This window comes from Salvelinus alpinus, chromosome 6 (assembly GCF_045679555.1).
Source record: "Salvelinus alpinus chromosome 6, SLU_Salpinus.1, whole genome shotgun sequence".
Taxonomy (NCBI): Eukaryota; Metazoa; Chordata; class Actinopteri; order Salmoniformes; family Salmonidae; genus Salvelinus; species Salvelinus alpinus.
Window position 1 is genome coordinate 1,844,623 of NC_092091.1, and position 21,852 is coordinate 1,866,474.

General features: G+C 47.6%; 1 protein-coding gene across 1 annotated transcript in view; it reads left to right on the forward strand.

Moving 5' to 3' along the window:
• tbc1d2b (TBC1 domain family, member 2B) overlaps positions 1-21,852 on the forward strand; it is a 110,734-nt gene that overhangs the window by 14,858 nt on the left and 74,024 nt on the right. The window contains exons 2-3 of the mRNA XM_071405118.1: positions 6,562-6,703; positions 10,453-10,633. Coding sequence (XP_071261219.1) covers positions 6,562-6,703; positions 10,453-10,633 — 323 coding nt within the window. The remainder of the gene's footprint in view (positions 1-6,561; positions 6,704-10,452; positions 10,634-21,852) is intronic.

Below are 21,852 nucleotides of genomic sequence, written 5' to 3' on the forward strand. Positions count from 1 at the left end.
AGGAGAGGTGCTGGCTTGCAGAGTAGAACACCTGTTTAGGAGAGGTGCTGGCTAGCGGAGTAGAACACCTGTTTAGGAGAGGTGCTGGCTAACAGAGTAGAACACCTGTTTAGGAGAGGTGCTGGCTAGCAGAGTAGAACACCTGTTTAGGAGAGGTGCTGACTAGCAGAGTAGAACACCTGTTTAGGAGAGGTGCTGGCTAACAGAGTAGAACACCTGTTTAGGAGAGGTGCTGGCTTGCAGAGTAGAACACCTGTTTAGGAGAGGTGCTGGCTAACAGAGTAGAACACCTGTTTAGGAGAGGTGCTGGCTTGCAGAGTAGAACACCTGTTTAGGAGAGGTGCTGGCTAGCGGAGTAGAACACCTGTTTAGGAGAGGTGCTGGCTAGCGGAGTAGAACACCTGTTTAGGAGAGGTGCTGGCTAGCAGAGTAGAACACCTGTTTAGGAGAGGTGCTGGCTAGCGGAGTAGAACACCTGTTTAGGAGAGGTGCTGGCTAACAGAGTAGAACACCTGTTTAGGAGAGGTGCTGGCTAGCAGAGTAGAACACCTGTTTAGGAGAGGTGCTGACTAGCAGAGTAGAACACCTGTTTAGGAGAGGTGCTGGCTAACAGAGTAGAACACCTGTTTAGGAGAGGTGCTGGCTTGCAGAGTAGAACACCTGTTTAGGAGAGGTGCTGGCTAACAGAGTAGAACACCTGTTTAGGAGAGGTGCTGGCTTGCAGAGTAGAACACCTGTTTAGGAGAGGTGCTGGCTAGCGGAGTAGAACACCTGTTTAGGAGAGGTGCTGGCTAGCGGAGTAGAACACCTGTTTAGGAGAGGTGCTGGCTAGCAGAGTAGAACACCTGTTTAGGAGAGGTGCTGGCTAGCGGAGTAGAACACCTGTTTAGGAGAGGTGCTGGCTAGCGGAGTAGAACACCTGTTTAGGAGAGGTGCTGGCTTGCAGAGTAGAACACCTGTTTAGGAGAGGTGCTGGCTAGCAGAGTAGAACACCTGTTTAGGAGAGGTGCTGACTAGCAGAGTAGAACACCTGTTTAGGAGAGGTGCTGGCTAACAGAGTAGAACACCTGTTTAGGAGAGGTGCTGGCTTGCAGAGTAGAACACCTGTTTAGGAGAGGTGCTGGCTAACAGAGTAGAACACCTGTTTAGGAGAGGTGCTGGCTTGCAGAGTAGAACACCTGTTTAGGAGAGGTGCTGGCTAGCGGAGTAGAACACCTGTTTAGGAGAGGTGCTGGCTAGCGGAGTAGAACACCTGTTTAGGAGAGGTGCTGGCTAGCAGAGTAGAACACCTGTTTAGGAGAGGTGCTGGCTAGCGGAGTAGAACACCTGTTTAGGAGAGGTGCTGGCTAGCAGAGTAGAACACCTGTTTAGGAGAGGTGCTGGCTAGCAGAGTAGAACACCTGTTTAGGAGAGGTGCTGGCTAGCAGAGTAGAACACCTGTTTAGGAGAGGTGCTGGCTAGCAGAGTAGAACACCTGTTTAGGAGAGGTGCTGGCTAGCAGAGTAGAACACCTGTTTAGGAGAGGTGCTGGCTAGCGGAGTAGAACACCTGTTTAGGAGAGGTGCTGGCTAGCAGAGTAGAACACCTGTTTAGGAGAGGTGCTGGCTAGCAGAGTAGAACACCTGTTTAGGAGAGGTGCTGGCTAGCAGAGTAGAACACCTGGTTAGGAGAGGTGCTGGCTAGCAGAGTAGAACACCTGTTTAGGAGAGGTGCTGGCTAGCAGAGTAGAACACCTGTTTAGGAGAGGTGCTGGCTTGCAGAGTAGAACACCTGTTTAGGAGAGGTGCTGGCTTGCAGAGTAGAACACCTGTTTAGGAGAGGTGCTGGCTAACAGAGTAGAACACCTGTTTAGGAGAGGTGCTGGCTTGCAGAGTAGAACACCTGTTTAGGAGAGGTGCTGGCTTGCAGAGTAGAACACCTGTTTAGGAGAGGTGCTGGCTAGCAGAGTAGAACACCTGTTTAGGAGAGGTGCTGGCTAGGGGAGTAGAACACCTGTTTAGGAGAGGTGCTGGCTTGCAGAGTAGAACACCTGTTTAGGAGAGGTGCTGGCTAACAGAGTAGAACACCTGTTTAGGAGAGGTGCTGGCTTGCAGAGTAGAACACCTGTTTAGGAGAGGTGCTGGCTAACAGAGTAGAACACCTGTTTAGGAGAGGTGCTGGCTTGCAGAGTAGAACACCTGTTTAGGAGAGGTGCTGGCTAGCGGAGTAGAACACCTGTTTAGGAGAGGTGCTGGCTAGCGGAGTAGAACACCTGTTTAGGAGAGGTGCTGGCTAGCAGAGTAGAACACCTGTTTAGGAGAGGTGCTGGCTAGCGGAGTAGAACACCTGTTTAGGAGAGGTGCTGGCTAGCGGAGTAGAACACCTGTTTAGGAGAGGTGCTGGCTTGCAGAGTAGAACACCTGTTTAGGAGAGGTGCTGGCTAGCAGAGTAGAACACCTGTTTAGGAGAGGTGCTGACTAGCAGAGTAGAACACCTGTTTAGGAGAGGTGCTGGCTAACAGAGTAGAACACCTGTTTAGGAGAGGTGCTGGCTTGCAGAGTAGAACACCTGTTTAGGAGAGGTGCTGGCTAACAGAGTAGAACACCTGTTTAGGAGAGGTGCTGGCTTGCAGAGTAGAACACCTGTTTAGGAGAGGTGCTGGCTAGCGGAGTAGAACACCTGTTTAGGAGAGGTGCTGGCTAGCGGAGTAGAACACCTGTTTAGGAGAGGTGCTGGCTAGCAGAGTAGAACACCTGTTTAGGAGAGGTGCTGGCTAGCGGAGTAGAACACCTGTTTAGGAGAGGTGCTGGCTAGCAGAGTAGAACACCTGTTTAGGAGAGGTGCTGGCTAGCAGAGTAGAACACCTGTTTAGGAGAGGTGCTGGCTAGCAGAGTAGAACACCTGTTTAGGAGAGGTGCTGGCTAGCAGAGTAGAACACCTGTTTAGGAGAGGTGCTGGCTAGCAGAGTAGAACACCTGTTTAGGAGAGGTGCTGGCTAGCGGAGTAGAACACCTGTTTAGGAGAGGTGCTGGCTAGCAGAGTAGAACACCTGTTTAGGAGAGGTGCTGGCTAGCAGAGTAGAACACCTGTTTAGGAGAGGTGCTGGCTAGCAGAGTAGAACACCTGTTTAGGAGAGGTGCTGGCTAGCAGAGTAGAACACCTGGTTAGGAGAGGTGCTGGCTAGCAGAGTAGAACACCTGTTTAGGAGAGGTGCTGGCTAGCAGAGTAGAACACCTGTTTAGGAGAGGTGCTGGCTTGCAGAGTAGAACACCTGTTTAGGAGAGGTGCTGGCTTGCAGAGTAGAACACCTGTTTAGGAGAGGTGCTGGCTAACAGAGTAGAACACCTGTTTAGGAGAGGTGCTGGCTTGCAGAGTAGAACACCTGTTTAGGAGAGGTGCTGGCTTGCAGAGTAGAACACCTGTTTAGGAGAGGTGCTGGCTAGCAGAGTAGAACACCTGTTTAGGAGAGGTGCTGGCTAGCAGAGTAGAACACCTGTTTAGGAGAGGTGCTGGCTAGCAGAGTAGAACACCTGTTTAGGAGAGGTGCTGGCTTGCAGAGTAGAACACCTGTTTAGGAGAGGTGCTGGCTTGCAGAGTAGAACACCTGTTTAGGAGAGGTGCTGGCTTGCAGAGTAGAACACCTGTTTAGGAGAGGTGCTGGCTTGCAGAGTAGAACACCTGTTTAGGAGAGGTGCTGGCTAGCAGAGTAGAACACCTGTTTAGGAGAGGTGCTGGCTAGCAGAGTAGACACCTGTTGGAGAGGTGCTGGCTTGCAGAGTAGAACACCTGTTTAGGAGAGGTGCTGGCTAGCAGAGTAGAACACCTGTTGGAGAGGTGCTGGCTTGCAGAGTAGAACACCTGTTTAGGAGAGGTGCTGGCTAGCAGAGTAGAACACCTGTTGGAGAGGTGCTGGCTAGCAGAACACCTGTTTAGGAGAGGTGCTGGCTAGCAGAGTAGAACACCTGTTGGAGAGGTGCTGGCTTGCAGAGTAGAACACCTGTTTAGGAGAGGTGCTGGCTAGCAGAGTAGAACACCTGTTGGAGAGGTGCTGGCTAGCAGAGTAGAACACCTGTTTAGGAGAGGTGCTGGCTTGCAGAGTAGAACACCTGTTTAGGAGAGGTGCTGGCTAGCAGAGTAGAACACCTGTTTAGGAGAGGTGCTGGCTTGCAGAGTAGAACACCTGTTTAGGAGAGGTGCTGGCTAGCGAGAGTAGAACACCTGTTTAGGAGAGGTGCTGGCTTGCAGAGTAGAACACCTGTTTAGGAGAGGTGCTGGCTAGCAGAGTAGAACACCTGTTTAGGAGAGGTGCTGGCTTGCAGAGTAGAACACCTGTTTAGGAGAGGTGCTGGCTAGCAGAGTAGAACACCTGTTTAGGAGAGAGTGCTGGCTAGCAGAGTAGAACACCTGTTTAGGAGAGGTGCTGGCTAGCAGAGTAGAACACCTGTTTAGGAGAGGTGCTGGCTAGCAGAGTAGAACACCTGTTTAGGAGAGGTGCTGGCTAGCAGAGTAGAACACCTGTTTAGGAGAGGTGCTGGCTTGCAGAGTAGAACACCTGTTTAGGAGAGGTGCTGGCTAGCAGAGTAGAACACCTGTTTAGGAGAGGTGCCGGCTAGCAGAGTAGAACACCTGTTTAGGAGAGAGTGCTGGCTAGCAGAGTAGAACACCTGTTTAGGAGAGGTGCTGGCTAGCAGAGTAGAACACCTGTTTAGGAGAGGTGCTGGCTAGCAGAGTAGAACACCTGTTTAGGAGAGGTGCTGGCTTGCAGAGTAGAACACCTGTTTAGGAGAGGTGCTGGCTAGCAGAGTAGAACACCTGTTTAGGAGAGGTGCTGGCTAGCAGAGTAGAACACCTGTTTAGGAGAGGTGCTGGCTTGCAGAGTAGAACACCTGTTTAGGAGAGGTGCTGGCTAGCAGAGTAGAACACCTGTTTAGGAGAGGTGCTGGCTAGCAGAGTAGAACACCTGTTTAGGAGAGGTGCTGGCTAGCAGAGTAGAACACCTGTTTAGGAGAGGTGCTGGCTAGCAGAGTAGAACACCTGTTTAGGAGAGGTGCTGGCTAGCAGAGTAGAACACCTGTTTAGGAGAGGTGCTGGCTAGCAGAGTAGAACACCTGTTTAGGAGAGGTGCTGGCTTGCAGAGTAGAACACCTGTTTAGGAGAGGTGCTGGCTAGCAGAGTAGAACACCTGTTTAGGAGAGGTGCTGGCTAGCAGAGTAGAACACCTGTTTAGGAGAGGTGCTGGCTAGCAGAGTAGAACACCTGTTTAGGAGAGGTGCTGGCTTGCAGAGTAGAACACCTGTTTAGGAGAGGTGCTGGCTAGCAGAGTAGAACACCTGTTTAGGAGAGGTGCTGGCTAGCAGAGTAGAACACCTGTTTAGGAGAGGTGCTGGCTAGCAGAGTAGAACACCTGACAAATTTTAGGAGAGGCACACACTCTAGGAGCTCAGATGTAATAATTTATTAACCAACGTTTGGACAGACAAGCTGTCTTCATCAGGGTATAATGACAACACTGCAGGTCACTAGTTTATAGTGTCAAAGGACACACAAAGGTGTTATCATGGCCGGGTGTGGCCTGATATCATTGGTTCATTCTCAGATATAAAAAGGTATATAAACAACATTCATCACACAAAATGTCCCCCAGAGAATATCCTTACATGCCAATGGACGCAGACAACAGTTGGGTTAGGAAACGGCATGTGAAAGTCCGTATCAACAACATATCTTCTCCATACTGCAAGCACGCTCTAGTGTGTGGGGCGGTGCCCTGGAGTGAGCTCCCTGATTGGTTGGAATGAGTGGAAACTTGAAGGGTGATTGACAGGAATGCAGACCAATCAGGTTGAAAGGGCCATCCTTTTTTCCCACCTGTACTAGCATGAAGTCTGTCCTACAGACAACTCTCACATCCTGTATAACACTCTATGCAAAGGAAATGTAAGATTTTGTAGTTTTAACATTTTGTGGATGTTTGTTTTGAGTTCTAAAGATGTTAACATGGTTTGTCCCCACTCCTCAGGCTCCCATCCTCCAGAGACAACCCCTAACCCTGTGACTCTGTCCCCCTCCAACTACAGGCCTGACCCTAAACCCCTAACCCTGTGACTCTGTCCCCCTCCAACTACAGGCCTGACCCTAAACCCCTAACCCTGTGACTCTGTCCCCCTCCAACTACAGGCCTGACCCTAAACCCCTAACCCTGTGTCTCTGACCCCCTCCAACTACAGGCCTGACCCTAAACCCCTAACCCTGTGACTCTGTCCCCCTCCAACTACAGGCCTGACCCTAACCCCTAAACCCCTAACCCTGTGTCTCTGACCCCCTCCAACTACAGGCCTGACCCTAACCCCTAAACCCCTAACCCTGTGTCTCTGACCCCCTCCAACTATAGGCCTGACCCTAAACCCCTAACCCTGTGACTCTGTCCCCCTCCAACTACAGGCCTGACCCTAAACCCCTAACCCTGTGACTCTGTCCCCCTCCAACTACAGGCCTGACCCTAAACCCCTAACCCTGTGACTCTGTCCCCCTCCAACTACAGGCCTGACCCTAAACCCCTAACCCTGTGTCTCTGTGTTTCAGGCCCCTAACCGCCAGGTGATGCAGTACTGGCTCCAGCAGCTGCAGCAGAAGCGTTGGGAGTTCAGTAACACCAGAGGGTCTGGACAGAGGGACAGCTGGATTTCTCCTACCCCTCACACTGGCCTGGTGGCCAAAGATACAGGTACTACGCTCGTACACTGGGGACAAAGATACAGGGACTACACCCTTACACTGGGGACAAAGATACAGGGACTACCCTGCTACACCCGTACACTGGGGACAAAGATACAGGGACTACACCCTTACACTGGGGACAAAGATACAGGGAATACACCCTTACACTGGGGACAAAGATACAGGGACTACACCCTTACACTGGGGACAAAGATACAGGGACTACCCTGCTGCACCCTTACACTGGGGACAAAGATACAGGGACTACCCTGCTGCACCCGTACTGGGGACAAAGATACAGGGACTACACCCTTACACTGGGGACAAAGATACAGGGACTACACCCTTACACTGGGGACAAAGATACAGGTACTACGCCCTTACACTGGGGACAAAGATACAGGGACTACGCCCTTACACTGGGGACAAAGATACAGGGACTACACCCTTACTGGGGACAAAGATACAGGGACTACACCCTTACACTGGGGACAAAGATACAGGGACTACACCCTTACACTGGGGACAAAGATACAGGGAATACGCCCTTACACTGGGGACAAAGATACAGGGAATACGCCCTTACACTGGGGACAAAGATACAGGGACTACGCCCTTACACTGGGGACAAAGATACAGGGACTACGCCCTTACACTGGGGACAAAGATACAGGGACTACGCCCTTACACTGGGGACAAAGATACAGGGACTACGCCCTTACACTGGGGACAAAGATACAGGGACTACGCCCTTACACTGGGGACAAAGATACAGGGACTACGCCCTTACACTGGGGACAAAGATACAGGGACTACGCCCTTACACTGGGGACAAAGATACAGGGACTACGCCCTTACACTGGGGACAAAGATACAGGGACTACGCCCTTACACTGGGGACAAAGATACAGGGACTACGCCCTTACACTTTGGACAAAGATACAGGGACTACACCCGTACTGGGGACAACGATACAGGGACTACCCTGCTGCACCCGTACACTGGGGACAAAGATACAGGGACTACACCCTTACACTGGGGACAAAGATACAGGGACTACACCCTTACACTGGGGACAAAGATACAGGGACTACGCCCTTACACTGGGGACAAAGATACAGGGACTACACCCTTACACTTTGGACAAAGGTACAGGGACTACACCCGTACTGGGGACAACGATACAGGGACTACCCTGCTGCACCCGTACACTGGGGACAAAGATACAGGGACTACACCCTTACACTGGGGACAAAGATACAGGGACTACACCCTTACACTGGGGACAAAGATACAGGGACTACACCCTTACACTGGGGACAAAGATACAGGGACTACACCCTTACACTGGGGACAAAGATACAGGGAATACACCCTTACTGGGGACAAAGATACAGGGACTACACCCTTACACTGGGGACAAAGATACAGGGACTACACCCTTACACTGGGGACAAAGATACAGGGACTACACCCTTACACTGGGGACAAAGATACAGGGACTACACCCTTACACTGGGGACAAAGATACAGGGACTACACCCTTACACTGGGGACAAAGATACAGGGACTACACCCTTACACTGGGGACAAAGATACAGGGACTACACCCTTACACTGGGGACAAAGATACAGGGACTACACCCTTACACTGGGGACAAAGATACAGGGACTACACCCTTACACTGGGGACAAAGATACAGGGACTACACCCTTACACTGGGGACAAAGATACAGGGACTACACCCTTACACTGGGGACAAAGATACAGGGACTACACCCTTACACTGGGGACAAAGATACAGGGACTACACCCTTACACTGGGGACAAAGATACAGGGACTACACCCTTACACTGGGGACAAAGATACAGGGACTACACCCTTACACTGGGGACAAAGATACAGGGACTACACCCTTACACTGGGGACTAAGATACAGGGACTACACCCTTACACTGGGGACTAAGATACAGGGACTACACCCTTACACTGGGGACAAAGATACAGGGACTACACCCTTACACTGGGGACAAAGATACAGGGACTACACCCTTACACTGGGGACAAAGATACAGGGACTACACCCTTACACTGGGGACAAAGATACAGGGAATACACCCTTACACTGGGGACAAAGATACAGGGAATACACCCGTACACTGGGGACAAAGATTCAGGGACTACACCCTTACACTGGGGGCAAAGATACAGGGACTACACCCTTACACTGGGGACAAAGATACATGGACTACACCCTTACACTGGGGACAAAGATACAGGGAATACACCCGTACACTGGGGACAAAGATACAGGGACTACACCCTTACACTGGGGACAAAGATACAGGGAATACACCCTTACACTGGGGACAAAGATACAGGGACTACACCCTTACACTGGGGACAAAGATACAGGGACTACATCCGTACACTGGGGACAAAGATACAGGGACTACCCTGCTACACCCGTACACTGGGGACAAAGATATAGGGAATACACCCTTACACTGGGGACAAAGATACAGGGAATACACCCTTACACTGGGGACAAAGATACAGGTACTACACCCTTACACTGGGGACAAAGATACAGGGACTACACCCTTACACTAGGGACAAAGATACAGGGACAACACCCTTACACTGGGGACAAAGATACAGGGAATACACCCTTACACTGGGGACAAAGATACAGGGAATACACCCGTACACTGGGGACAAAGATTCAGGGACTACACCCTTACACTGGGGACAAAGATACAGGGAATACACCCTTACACTGGGGACAAAGATACAGGGACTACACCCTTACACTGGGGACAAAGATACAGGGACTACACCCGTACACTGGGGACAAAGATACAGGGACTACCCTGCTACACCCGTACACTGGGGACAAAGATATAGGGAATACACCCTTACACTGGGGACAAAGATACAGGGAATACACCCTTACACTGGGGACAAAGATACAGGGAATACACCCTTACACTGGGGACAAAGATACAGGGACTACACCCTTACACTGGGGACAAAGATACAGGGACTACACCCTTACACTGGGGACAAAGATACAGGGACTACACCCTTACACTGGGGACAAAGATACAGGGACTACACCCGTACACTGGGGACAAAGATACAGGGACTACACCCGTACACTGGGGACAAAGATACAGGGACTACACCCGTACACTGGGGACAAAGATACAGGGACTACCCTGCTACACCCGTACACTGGGGACAAAGATATAGGGAATACACCCTTACACTGGGGACAAAGATACAGGGAATACACCCTTACACTGGGGACAAAGATACAGGGAATACACCCGTACACTGGGGACAAAGATTCAGGGACTACACCCTTACACTGGGGACAAAGATACAGGGACTACACCCTTACACTGGGGACAAAGATACAGGGACTACACCCGTACACTGGGGACAAAGATACAGGGACTACCCTGCTACACCCGTACACTGGGGACAAAGATACAGGGACTACACCCATACACTGGGGACAAAGATACAGGGACTACCCTGCTACACCCATACACTGGGGACAAAGATACAGGGACTACCCTGCTACACCCATACACTGGGGACAAAGATACAGGAACTACCCTGCTACACCCATACACTGGGGACAAAGATATAGTGTCAGAGCTGTGGATGTTGGTCACACTGCAGACAGTAAATACATTGTTAGTGTCTGTGGTTATTAACAGACTGTCTATCTGCTGTGTTTCAGATGTCTTTGTGTTTGAGAAGCCCAGTCACAGTGACAGCATGGAGAGGGTACGCAGCGACTTCGCTATGGAAACAGACACGGACGGACTGGTGGGTGTCCAATCAGCACGAGGCCCCTCCCACCACCCCCCTAACCCCCTCAACTTCTCCAGCAAGCTGGGTCACTGGAGCACAGAGATCAGGTAAGGGCTGTGATAAGGACTGGGTCTGGTGTAAGGGCTGTGATAAGGACTGGGTCTGGTGTAAGGGCTGTGGCTGTGGTAAGGACTCAGTCTGGTGTAAGGGCTGTTGTAAGGACTGGGTCTGGTGTAAGGACTGTGGTAAGGACTGGGTCTGGTGTAAGGACTGGGTCTGGTGTAAGGGCTGTGGTAAAGACTGGGTCTGGTGTAAGGACTGGGTCTGGTGTAAGGGCTGGGTCTGGTGTAAGGGCTGTGGTAAGGACTGGGTCTGGTGTAAGGACTGTGGGAAGGACTGGGTCTGGTGTAAGGACTGGGTCTGGTGTAAGGACTGTGGTAAGGACTGGGTCTGGTGTAAGGACTGTGGTAAGGACTGGGTCTGGTGTAAGGGCTGTGGTAAGGACTGGGTCTGGTGTAAGGACTGGGTCTGGTGTAAGGGCTGTGGTAAGGACTGGGTCTGGTGTAAGGGCTGTGGTAAGGACTGGGTCTGGTGTAAGGGCTGTGGTAAGGACTGGGTCTGGTGTAAGGGCTGTGGTAAGGACTGGGTCTGGTGTAAGGGCTGTGGTAAGGACTGGGTCTGGTGTAAGGACTGGGTCTGGTGTAAGGACTGTGGTAAGGACTGGGTCTGGTGTAAGGACTGGGTCTGGTGTAAGGACTGGGTCTGGTGTAAGGGCTGTGGTAAGGACTGGGTCTGGTGTAAGGACTGGGTCTGGTGTAAGGACTGTGGGAAGGACTGGGTCTGGTGTAAGGACTGTGGTAAGGACTGGGTCTGGTGTAAGGACTGTGGGAAGGACTGGGTCTGGTGTAAGGACTGGGTCTGGTGTAAGGGCTGTGGTAAGGACTGGGTCTGGTGTAAGGACTGTAGGAAGGACTGGGTCTGGTGTAAGGACTGGGTCTGGTGTAAGGGCTGTGGTAAGGACTGGGTATGGTGTAAGGGCTGTGGTAAAGACTGGGTCTGGTGTAAGGGCTGTGGTAAGGACTGGGTCTGGTGTAAGGGCTGTGGTAAGGACTGGGTCTGGTGTAAGGGCTGTGGTAAGGACTGGGTCTGGTGTAAGGGCTGTGGTAAGGACTGGGTCTGGTGTAAGGGCTGTGGTAAGGACTGGGTCTGGTGTAAGGACTGTGGGAAGGACTGGGTCTGGTGTAAGGACTGTGGGAAGGACTGGGTCTGGTGTAAGGGCTGTGGCAACGACTGGGTCTGGTGTAAGGACTGGGTCTGGTGTAAGGGCTGTGGTAAAGACTGGGTCTGGTGTAAGGACTGGGTCTGGTGTAAGGGCTGGGTCTGGTGTAAGGGCTGTGGTAAGGACTGGGTCTGGTGTAAGGACTGGGGGAAGGACTGGGTCTGGTGTAAGGACTGGGTCTGGTGTAAGGACTGTGGTAAGGACTGGGTCTGGTGTAAGGACTGTGGTAAGGACTGGGTCTGGTGTAAGGGCTGTGGTAAGGACTGGGTCTGGTGTAAGGACTGGGTCTGGTGTAAGGGCTGTGGTAAGGACTGGGTCTGGTGTAAGGGCTGTGGTAAGGACTGGGTCTGGTGTAAGGGCTGTGGTAAGGACTGGGTCTGGTGTAAGGGCTGTGGTAAGGACTGGGTCTGGTGTAAGGACTGGGTCTGGTGTAAGGACTGTGGTAAGGACTGGGTCTGGTGTAAGGACTGGGTCTGGTGTAAGGACTGGGTCTGGTGTAAGGGCTGTGGTAAGGACTGGGTCTGGTGTAAGGACTGGGTCTGGTGTAAGGACTGTGGGAAGGACTGGGTCTGGTGTAAGGACTGTGGTAAGGACTGGGTCTGGTGTAAGGACTGTGGGAAGGACTGGGTCTGGTGTAAGGACTGGGTCTGGTGTAAGGGCTGTGGTAAGGACTGGGTCTGGTGTAAGGACTGTGGGAAGGACTGGGTCTGGTGTAAGGGCTGTGGCAACGACTGGGTCTGGTGTAAGGGCTGTGGCTGTGGTAAGGACTGGGTCTGGTGTAAGGGCTGTGGTAAGGACTGGGTCTGGTGTAAGGGCTGTGGTAAGGTCTGGGTCTGGTGTAAGGGGTAAGGTCTGGTGTAAGGGCTGCGTTTGTGGGAAGGACTGGGTCTGGTGTAAGGACTAGGTCTGGTGTAAGGGCTGTGGTAAGGACTGGGTGTAGTGTAAGGGCTGTGGCTGTGGTAAGGACTAGGTCTGGTGTAAGGGCTGTGGTAAGGACTGGGTCTGGTGTAAGGGCTGTGGCTGTGGTAAGGACTAGGTCTGGTGTAAGGGCTGTGGTAAGGACTGGGTCTGGTGTAAGGGCTGTGGTAAGGTCTGGGTCTGGTGTAAGGGCTGTGGTAAGGACTGGGTCTGGTGTAAGGGCTGTGGTAAGGACTGGGTCTGGTGTAAGGGCTGTGGTAAGGACTGGGTCTGGTGTAAGGGCTGTGGCTGTGGTAAGGACTAGGTCTGGTGTAAGGGCTGTGGTAAGGACTGGGTCTGGTGTAAGGGCTGTGGTAAGGTCTGGGTCTGGTGTAAGGGCTGTGGTAAGGACTGGGTCTGGTGTAAGGGCTGTGGTAAGGACTGGGTCTGGTGTAAGGGCTAGGGCTGGACAAATTGAGGCTGTTTTGAGGGCAACTCAATATTAGGAAGGGGTTCGTAATGTTTGGTATACTCGGTGCATATAGAAATTTACAGTACAGTGAATATACACTACATGGCCAAAAGTATGTGGACATCTCAACAAACCGTTTCTGTGTGGACCTCGCTTTGTGCCCGGGGGCATTGTCATACTGAAACAGGAAAGGGCCTTCCCCTAACTGTTGCCACAAAGTTTGAAGCACAGAATCGTCTAGAATGTCATTGTCTGCTGTAGTGTTAAAATTGCCCTTCACTGAAACTAAGAGGCCTAGCCCGAACCATGAAAAACAGTCCCAGACCATTATTCCTCCACCAAACTTTACAGTTGGCACTATGCATTCGGGCAAGTCGTGTTCTCCTGTCATCCGCCGAACCCAGATTCGTTGTCAGACTGCCAGATTGTGAAGCGTGATTCATCACTCCAGAGAACACTTCCACTGCTCCAGAGTCCACATCTCTAGCAGGGCAGACATTTGACAAACTGACTTGTTGGAAAGGTGGCGTCCTATGACGGCGCCACGTTGAAAGTCACTGAGCTCTTCAGTAAGGCCTTCTACTGACAATGTTTGTCTATGGAGATTGCATGGCTGTGTGCTTTTATGCACCTATCAGCAACGGGTGTGGCTGAAATAGCGGAATCCACTAATTTGAAGGTTTGTCCACATACATTTGTGTATATAGTGTATATGTCTATGGGATGAACACCGCAGCAGCCTTTGAATAACCCAACCGATAACAAGAAGCCTAGACTCTCAGGTTATTAAAGGGACAGTAGCTACTAACCTAGACTCTCAGGTTATTAAAGGGACAGTAACTACTAGCCTAGACTCTCAGGTTATTGAAGGGACAGTAGCTACTAGCCTAGACTTTCAGGTTATTAAATGGACAGTAGCTACTAACCTAGACTCTCAGGTTATTAAAGGGACAGTATCTACTAACCTAGACTCTCAGGTTATTAAAGGGACAGTATCTACTAACCTAGACTCTCAGGTTATTAAAGGGACAGTAACTATTAACCTAGACTCTCAGGTTATTAAAGGGACAGTAACTATTAACCTAGACTCTCAGGTTATTAAAGGGACAGTAACTATTAACCTAGACTCTCAGGTTATTAAAGGGACAGTAACTATTAACCTAGACTCTCAGGTTATTGAAGGGACAGTAGCTACTAACCTAGACTCTCAGGTTATTAAAGGGACAGTAACTATTAACCTAGACTCTCAGGTTATTAAAGGGACAGTAACTATTAACCTAGACTCTCAGGTTATTAAAGGGACAGTAACTATTAACCTAGACTCTCAGGTTATTAAAGGGACAGTATCTACTAACCTAGACTCTCAGGTTATTAAAGGGACAGTAACTACTAACCTAGACTCTCAGGTTATTAAAGGGACAGTAACTACTAACCTAGACTCTCAGGTTATTAAATGGACAGTAGCTACTAACCTAGACTCTCAGGTTATTGAAGGGACAGTAGCTACTAACCTAGACTCTCAGGTTATTAAATGGACAGTAGCTACTAACCTAGACTCTCAGGTTATTGAAGGGACAGTAGCTACTAACCTAGACTCTCAGGTTATTGAAGGGACAGTAGCTACTAACCTAGACTCTCAGGTTATTAAAGGGACAGTAACTACTAACCTAGACTCTCAGGTTATTAAAGGGACAGTAGCTACTAACCTAGACTCTCAGGTTATTAAATGGACAGTAGCTACTAACCTAGACTCTCAGGTTATTGAAGGGACAGTAGCTACTAACCTAGACTCTCAGGTTATTGAAGGGACAGTAGCTACTAACCTAGACTCTCAGGTTATTAAAGGGACAGTAACTACTAACCTAGACTCTCAGGTTATTAAAGGGACAGTATCTACTAACCTAGACTCTCAGGTTATTAAAGGGACAGTATCTACTAACCTAGACTCTCAGGTTATTAAAGGGACAGTATCTACTAACCTAGACTCTCAGGTTATTAAAGGGACAGTAACTATTAACCTAGACTCTCAGGTTATTAAAGGGACAGTAACTACTAACCTAGACTCTCAGGTTATTAAATGGACAGTAGCTACTAACCTAGACTCTCAGGTTATTGAAGGGACAGTAGCTACTAACCTAGACTCTCAGGTTATTAAATGGACAGTAGCTACTAACCTAGACTCTCAGGTTATTGAAGGGACAGTAGCTACTAACCTAGACTCTCAGGTTATTGAAGGGACAGTAGCTACTAACCTAGACTCTCAGGTTATTAAAGGGACAGTAACTACTAACCTAGACTCTCAGGTTATTAAAGGGACAGTAGCTACTAACCTAGACTCTCAGGTTATTAAATGGACAGTAGCTACTAACCTAGACTCTCAGGTTATTGAAGGGACAGTAGCTACTAACCTAGACTCTCAGGTTATTGAAGGGACAGTAGCTACTAACCTAGACTCTCAGGTTATTAAAGGGACAGTAACTACTAACCTAGACTCTCAGGTTATTAAAGGGACAGTATCTACTAACCTAGACTCTCAGGTTATTAAAGGGACAGTATCTACTAACCTAGACTCTCAGGTTATTAAAGGGACAGTATCTACTAACCTAGACTCTCAGGTTATTAAAGGGACAGTAACTATTAACCTAGACTCTCAGGTTATTAAAGGGACAGTAACTATTAACCTAGACTCTCAGGTTATTAAAGGGACAGTAACTATTAACCTAGACTCTCAGGTTATTAAAGGGACAGTAACTATTAACCTAGACTCTCAGGTTATTAAAGGGACAGTATCTACTAACCTAGACTCTCAGGTTATTAAAGGGACAGTAACTACTAACCTAGACTCTCAGGTTATTAAAGGGACAGTAACTATTAACCTAGACTCTCAGGTTATTAAAGGGACAGTATCTACTAACCTAGACTCTCAGGTTATTAAAGGGACAGTAACTATTAACCTAGACTCTCAGGTTATTAAAGGGACAGTAACTACTAACCTAGACTCTCAGGTTATTAAAGGGACAGTAACTATTAACCTAGACTCTCAGGTTATTAAAGGGACAGTAACTATTAACCTAGACTCTCAGGTTATTAAAGGGACAGTATCTACTAACCTAGACTCTCAGGTTATTAAAGGGACAGTAGCTACTAACCTAGACTCTCAGGTTATTAAATGGACAGTAGCTACTAACCTAGACTCTCAGGTTATTGACGGGACAGTAGCTACTAACCTAGACTCTCAGGTTATTGAAGGGACAGTAGCTACTAACCTAGACTCTCAGGTTATTGAAGGGACAGTAGCTACTAACCTAGACTCTCAGGTTATTGAAGGGACAGTAGCTACTAACCTAGACTCTCAGGTTATTAAAGGGACAGTAACTACTAACCTAGACTCTCAGGTTATTAAAGGGAGAGTAGCTACTAACCTAGACTCTCAGGTTATTAAATGGACAGTAGCTACTAACCTAGACTCTCAGGTTATTGAAGGGACAGTAGCTACTAACCTAGACTCTCAGGTTATTGAAGGGACAGTAGCTACTAACCTAGACTCTCAGGTTATTAAAGGGACAGTAACTACTAACCTAGACTCTCAGGTTATTAAAGGGACAGTATCTACTAACCTAGACTCTCAGGTTATTAAAGGGACAGTATCTACTAACCTAGACTCTCAGGTTATTAAAGGGACAGTATCTACTAACCTAGACTCTCAGGTTATTAAAGGGACAGTAACTATTAACCTAGACTCTCAGGTTATTAAAGGGACAGTAACTATTAACCTAGACTCTCAGGTTATTAAAGGGACAGTATCTACTAACCTAGACTCTCAGGTTATTAAAGGGACAGTAACTACTAACCTAGACTCTCAGGTTATTAAAGGGACAGTATCTACTAACCTAGACTCTCAGGTTATTAAAGGGACAGTATCTACTAACCTAGACTCTCAGGTTATTAAAGGGACAGTATCTACTAACCTAGACTCTCAGGTTATTAAAGGGACAGTAACTATTAACCTAGACTCTCAGGTTATTAAAGGGACAGTAACTACTAACCTAGACTCTCAGGTTATTAAAGGGACAGTATCTACTAACCTAGACTCTCAGGTTATTAAAGGGACAGTAACTACTAACCTAGACTCTCAGGTTATTAAAGGGACAGTAACTATTAACCTAGACTCTCAGGTTATTAAAGGGACAGTATCTACTAACCTAGACTCTCAGGTTATTAAAGGGACAGTAACTATTAACCTAGACTCTCAGGTTATTAAAGGGACAGTAACTACTAACCTAGACTCTCAGGTTATTAAAGGGACAGTAACTATTAACCTAGACTCTCAGGTTATTAAAGGGACAGTAACTATTAACCTAGACTCTCAGGTTATTAAAGGGACAGTATCTACTAACCTAGACTCTCAGGTTATTAAAGGGACAGTAGCTACTAACCTAGACTCTCAGGTTATTAAATGGACAGTAGCTACTAACCTAGACTCTCAGGTTATTGAAGGGACAGTAGCTACTAACCTAGACTCTCAGGTTATTGAAGGGACAGTAGCTACTAACCTAGACTCTCAGGTTATTGAAGGGACAGTAGCTACTAACCTAGACTCTCAGGTTATTGAAGGGACAGTAGCTACTAACCTAGACTCTCAGGTTATTAAAGGGACAGTAACTACTAACCTAGACTCTCAGGTTATTAAAGGGAGAGTAGCTACTAACCTAGACTCTCAGGTTATTAAATGGACAGTAGCTACTAACCTAGACTCTCAGGTTATTGAAGGGACAGTAGCTACTAACCTAGACTCTCAGGTTATTGAAGGGACAGTAGCTACTAACCTAGACTCTCAGGTTATTAAAGGGACAGTAACTACTAACCTAGACTCTCAGGTTATTAAAGGGACAGTATCTACTAACCTAGACTCTCAGGTTATTAAAGGGACAGTATCTACTAACCTAGACTCTCAGGTTATTAAAGGGACAGTATCTACTAACCTAGACTCTCATGTTATTAAAGGGACAGTAACTATTAACCTAGACTCTCAGGTTATTAAAGGGACAGTAACTATTAACCTAGACTCTCAGGTTATTAAAGGGACAGTAACTACTAACCTAGACTCTCAGGTTATTAAAGGGACAGTATCTACTAACCTAGACTCTCAGGTTATTAAAGGGACAGTATCTACTAACCTAGACTCTCAGGTTATTAAAGGGACAGTAACTATTAACCTAGACTCTCAGGTTATTAAAGGGACAGTAACTACTAACCTAGACTCTCAGGTTATTAAAGGGACAGTAACTATTAACCTAGACTCTCAGGTTATTAAAGGGACAGTAACTATTAACCTAGACTCTCAGGTTATTAAAGGGACAGTATCTACTAACCTAGACTCTCAGGTTATTAAAGGGACAGTAGCTACTAACCTAGACTCTCAGGTTATTAAATGGACAGTAGCTACTAACCTAGACTCTCAGGTTATTGAAGGGACAGTAGCTACTAACCTAGACTCTCAGGTTATTGAAGGGACAGTAGCTACTAACCTAGACTCTCAGGTTATTAAAGGGACAGTAACTACTAACCTAGACTCTCAGGTTATTAAAGGGACAGTATCTACTAACCTAGACTCTCAGGTTATTAAAGGGACAGTATCTACTAACCTAGACTCTCAGGTTATTAAAGGGACAGTATCTACTAACCTAGACTCTCAGGTTATTAAAGGGACAGTAACTATTAACCTAGACTCTCAGGTTATTAAAGGGACAGTAACTACTAACCTAGACTCTCAGGTTATTAAATGGACAGTAGCTACTAACCTAGACTCTCAGGTTATTGAAGGGACAGTAGCTACTAACCTAGACTCTCAGGTTATTAAATGGACAGTAGCTACTAACCTAGACTCTCAGGTTATTGAAGGGACAGTAGCTACTAACCTAGACTCTCAGGTTATTAAAGGGACAGTAACTACTAACCTAGACTCTCAGGTTATTAAAGGGACAGTAGCTACTAACCTAGACTCTCAGGTTATTAAATGGACAGTAGCTACTAACCTAGACTCTCAGGTTATTGAAGGGACAGTAGCTACTAACCTAGACTCTCAGGTTATTGAAGGGACAGTAGCTACTAACCTAGACTCTCAGGTTATTAAAGGGACAGTAACTACTAACCTAGACTCTCAGGTTATTAAAGGGACAGTATCTACTAACCTAGACTCTCAGGTTATTAAAGGGACAGTATCTACTAACCTAGACTCTCAGGTTATTAAAGGGACAGTATCTACTAACCTAGACTCTCAGGTTATTAAAGGGACAGTAACTATTAACCTAGACTCTCAGGTTATTAAAGGGACAGTAACTATTAACCTAGACTCTCAGGTTATTAAAGGGACAGTAACTATTAACCTAGACTCTCAGGTTATTAAAGGGACAGTAACTATTAACCTAGACTCTCAGGTTATTAAAGGGACAGTATCTACTAACCTAGACTCTCAGGTTATTAAAGGGACAGTAACTACTAACCTAGACTCTCAGGTTATTAAAGGGACAGTATCTACTAACCTAGACTCTCAGGTTATTAAAGGGACAGTATCTACTAACCTAGACTCTCAGGTTATTAAAGGGACAGTAACTATTAACCTAGACTCTCAGGTTATTAAAGGGACAGTAACTATTAACCTAGACTCTCAGGTTATTAAAGGGACAGTAACTATTAACCTAGACTCTCAGGTTATTAAAGGGACAGTATCTACTAACCTAGACTCTCAGGTTATTAAAGGGACAGTAACTATTAACCTAGACTCTCAGGTTATTAAAGGGACAGTAACTACTAACCTAGACTCTCAGGTTATTAAAGGGACAGTAACTATTAACCTAGACTCTCAGGTTATTAAAGGGACAGTAACTATTAACCTAGACTCTCAGGTTATTAAAGGGACAGTATCTACTAACCTAGACTCTCAGGTTATTAAAGGGACAGTATCTACTAACCTAGACTCTCAGGTTATTAAAGGGACAGTATCTACTAACCTAGACTCTCAGGTTATTAAAGGGACAGTATCTACTAACCTAGACTCTCAGGTTATTAAAGGGACAGTATCTACTAACCTAGACTCTCAGGTTATTGAAGGGACAGTAGCTACTTTTTTATTTATTTTATTTCACCTTTATTTAACCAGGTAGGCTAGTTGAGAACAAGTTCTCATTTGCAACTGCGACCTGGCCAAGATAAAGCATAGCAGTGTGAACAGACAACACAGAGTTACACATGGAGTAAACAATTAACAAGTCAATAACATGGTAGAAAAAAAAGAGAATCTATATACAATGTGTGCAAAAGGCATGAGGTAGGCAATAAATCGAATAATTACAATTTAGCAGATTAACACTGGAGTGATAAATCATCAGATGATCATGTGCAAGAAGAGATACTGGTGTGCAAAAGAGCAGAAAAGTAAATAAACAAAAGCAGTATGGGGGGTGAGGTAGGTAAATTGGGTGGGTAGTTTACAGATGGACTATGTACAGCTGCAGCGATCGGTTAGCTGCTCGGATAGCAGATTTTTAAAGTTGTTGAGGGAGATAAAAGTCTCCAACTTCAGAGATTTTTGCAATTCGTTCCAGTCGCAGGCAGCAGAGAACTGGAAGGAAAGGCGTCCAAATGAGGTTTTGGCTTTAGGGATGATCAGTGAGATACACCTGCTGGAGCGCGTGTTGCGGGTGGGTGTAGCCATCGTGACCAGTGAACTGAGATAAGGCGGCACTTTACCTAGCATAGCCTTGTAGATGACCTGGAGCCAGTGGGTCTGACGACGAACATGTAGCGAGGGCCAGCCGACTAGGGCATACAGGTCGCAGTGGTGGGTCGTATAAGGTGCTTTAGTAACAAAACGAATGGCACTGTGATAAACTGCATCCAGTTTGCTGAGTAGAGTATTGGAAGCTATTTTGTAGATGACATCGCCGAAGTCGAGGATCGGTAGGATAGTCAGTTTTACTAGGGTAAGTTTGGCGGCGTGAGTGAAGGAGGCTTTGTTGCGGAATAGAAAGCCGATTCTTGCTTTGATTTTGGATTGGAGATGTTTGATATGAGTCTGGAAGGAGAGTTTGCAGTCTAGCCAGACACCTAGGTACTTATAGATGTCCACATATTCTAGGTCGGAACCGTCCAGGGTGGTGATGCTAGTCGGGCGTGCGGGTGCAGGCAGCGAACGGTTGAAAAGCATGCATTTGGTTTTACTAGCGTTTAAGAGCAGTTGGAGGCCACGGAAGGAGTGTTGTATGGCATTGAAGCTCGTTTGGAGGTTAGATAGCACAGTGTCCAAGGAAGGGCCGGAAGTATATAGAATGGTGTCGTCTGCGTAGAGGTGGATCAGGGAATCGCCCGCAGCAAGAGCAACATCATTGATGTATACAGAGAAAAGAGTCGGCCCGAGAATTGAACCCTGTGGTACCCCCACAGAGACTGCCAGAGGACCGGACAACATGCCCTCCGATTTGACACACTGAACTCTGTCTGCAAAGTAGTTGGTGAACCATGCAAGGCAGTCATTAGAAAAACCGAGGCTACTGAGTCTGCCGATAAGAATATGGTGATTGACAGAGTCGAAAGCCTTGGCCAGGTCGATGAAGACGGCTGCACAGTAATGTCTTTTATCGATGGCGGTTATGATATCGTTTAGTACCTTGAGCGTGGCT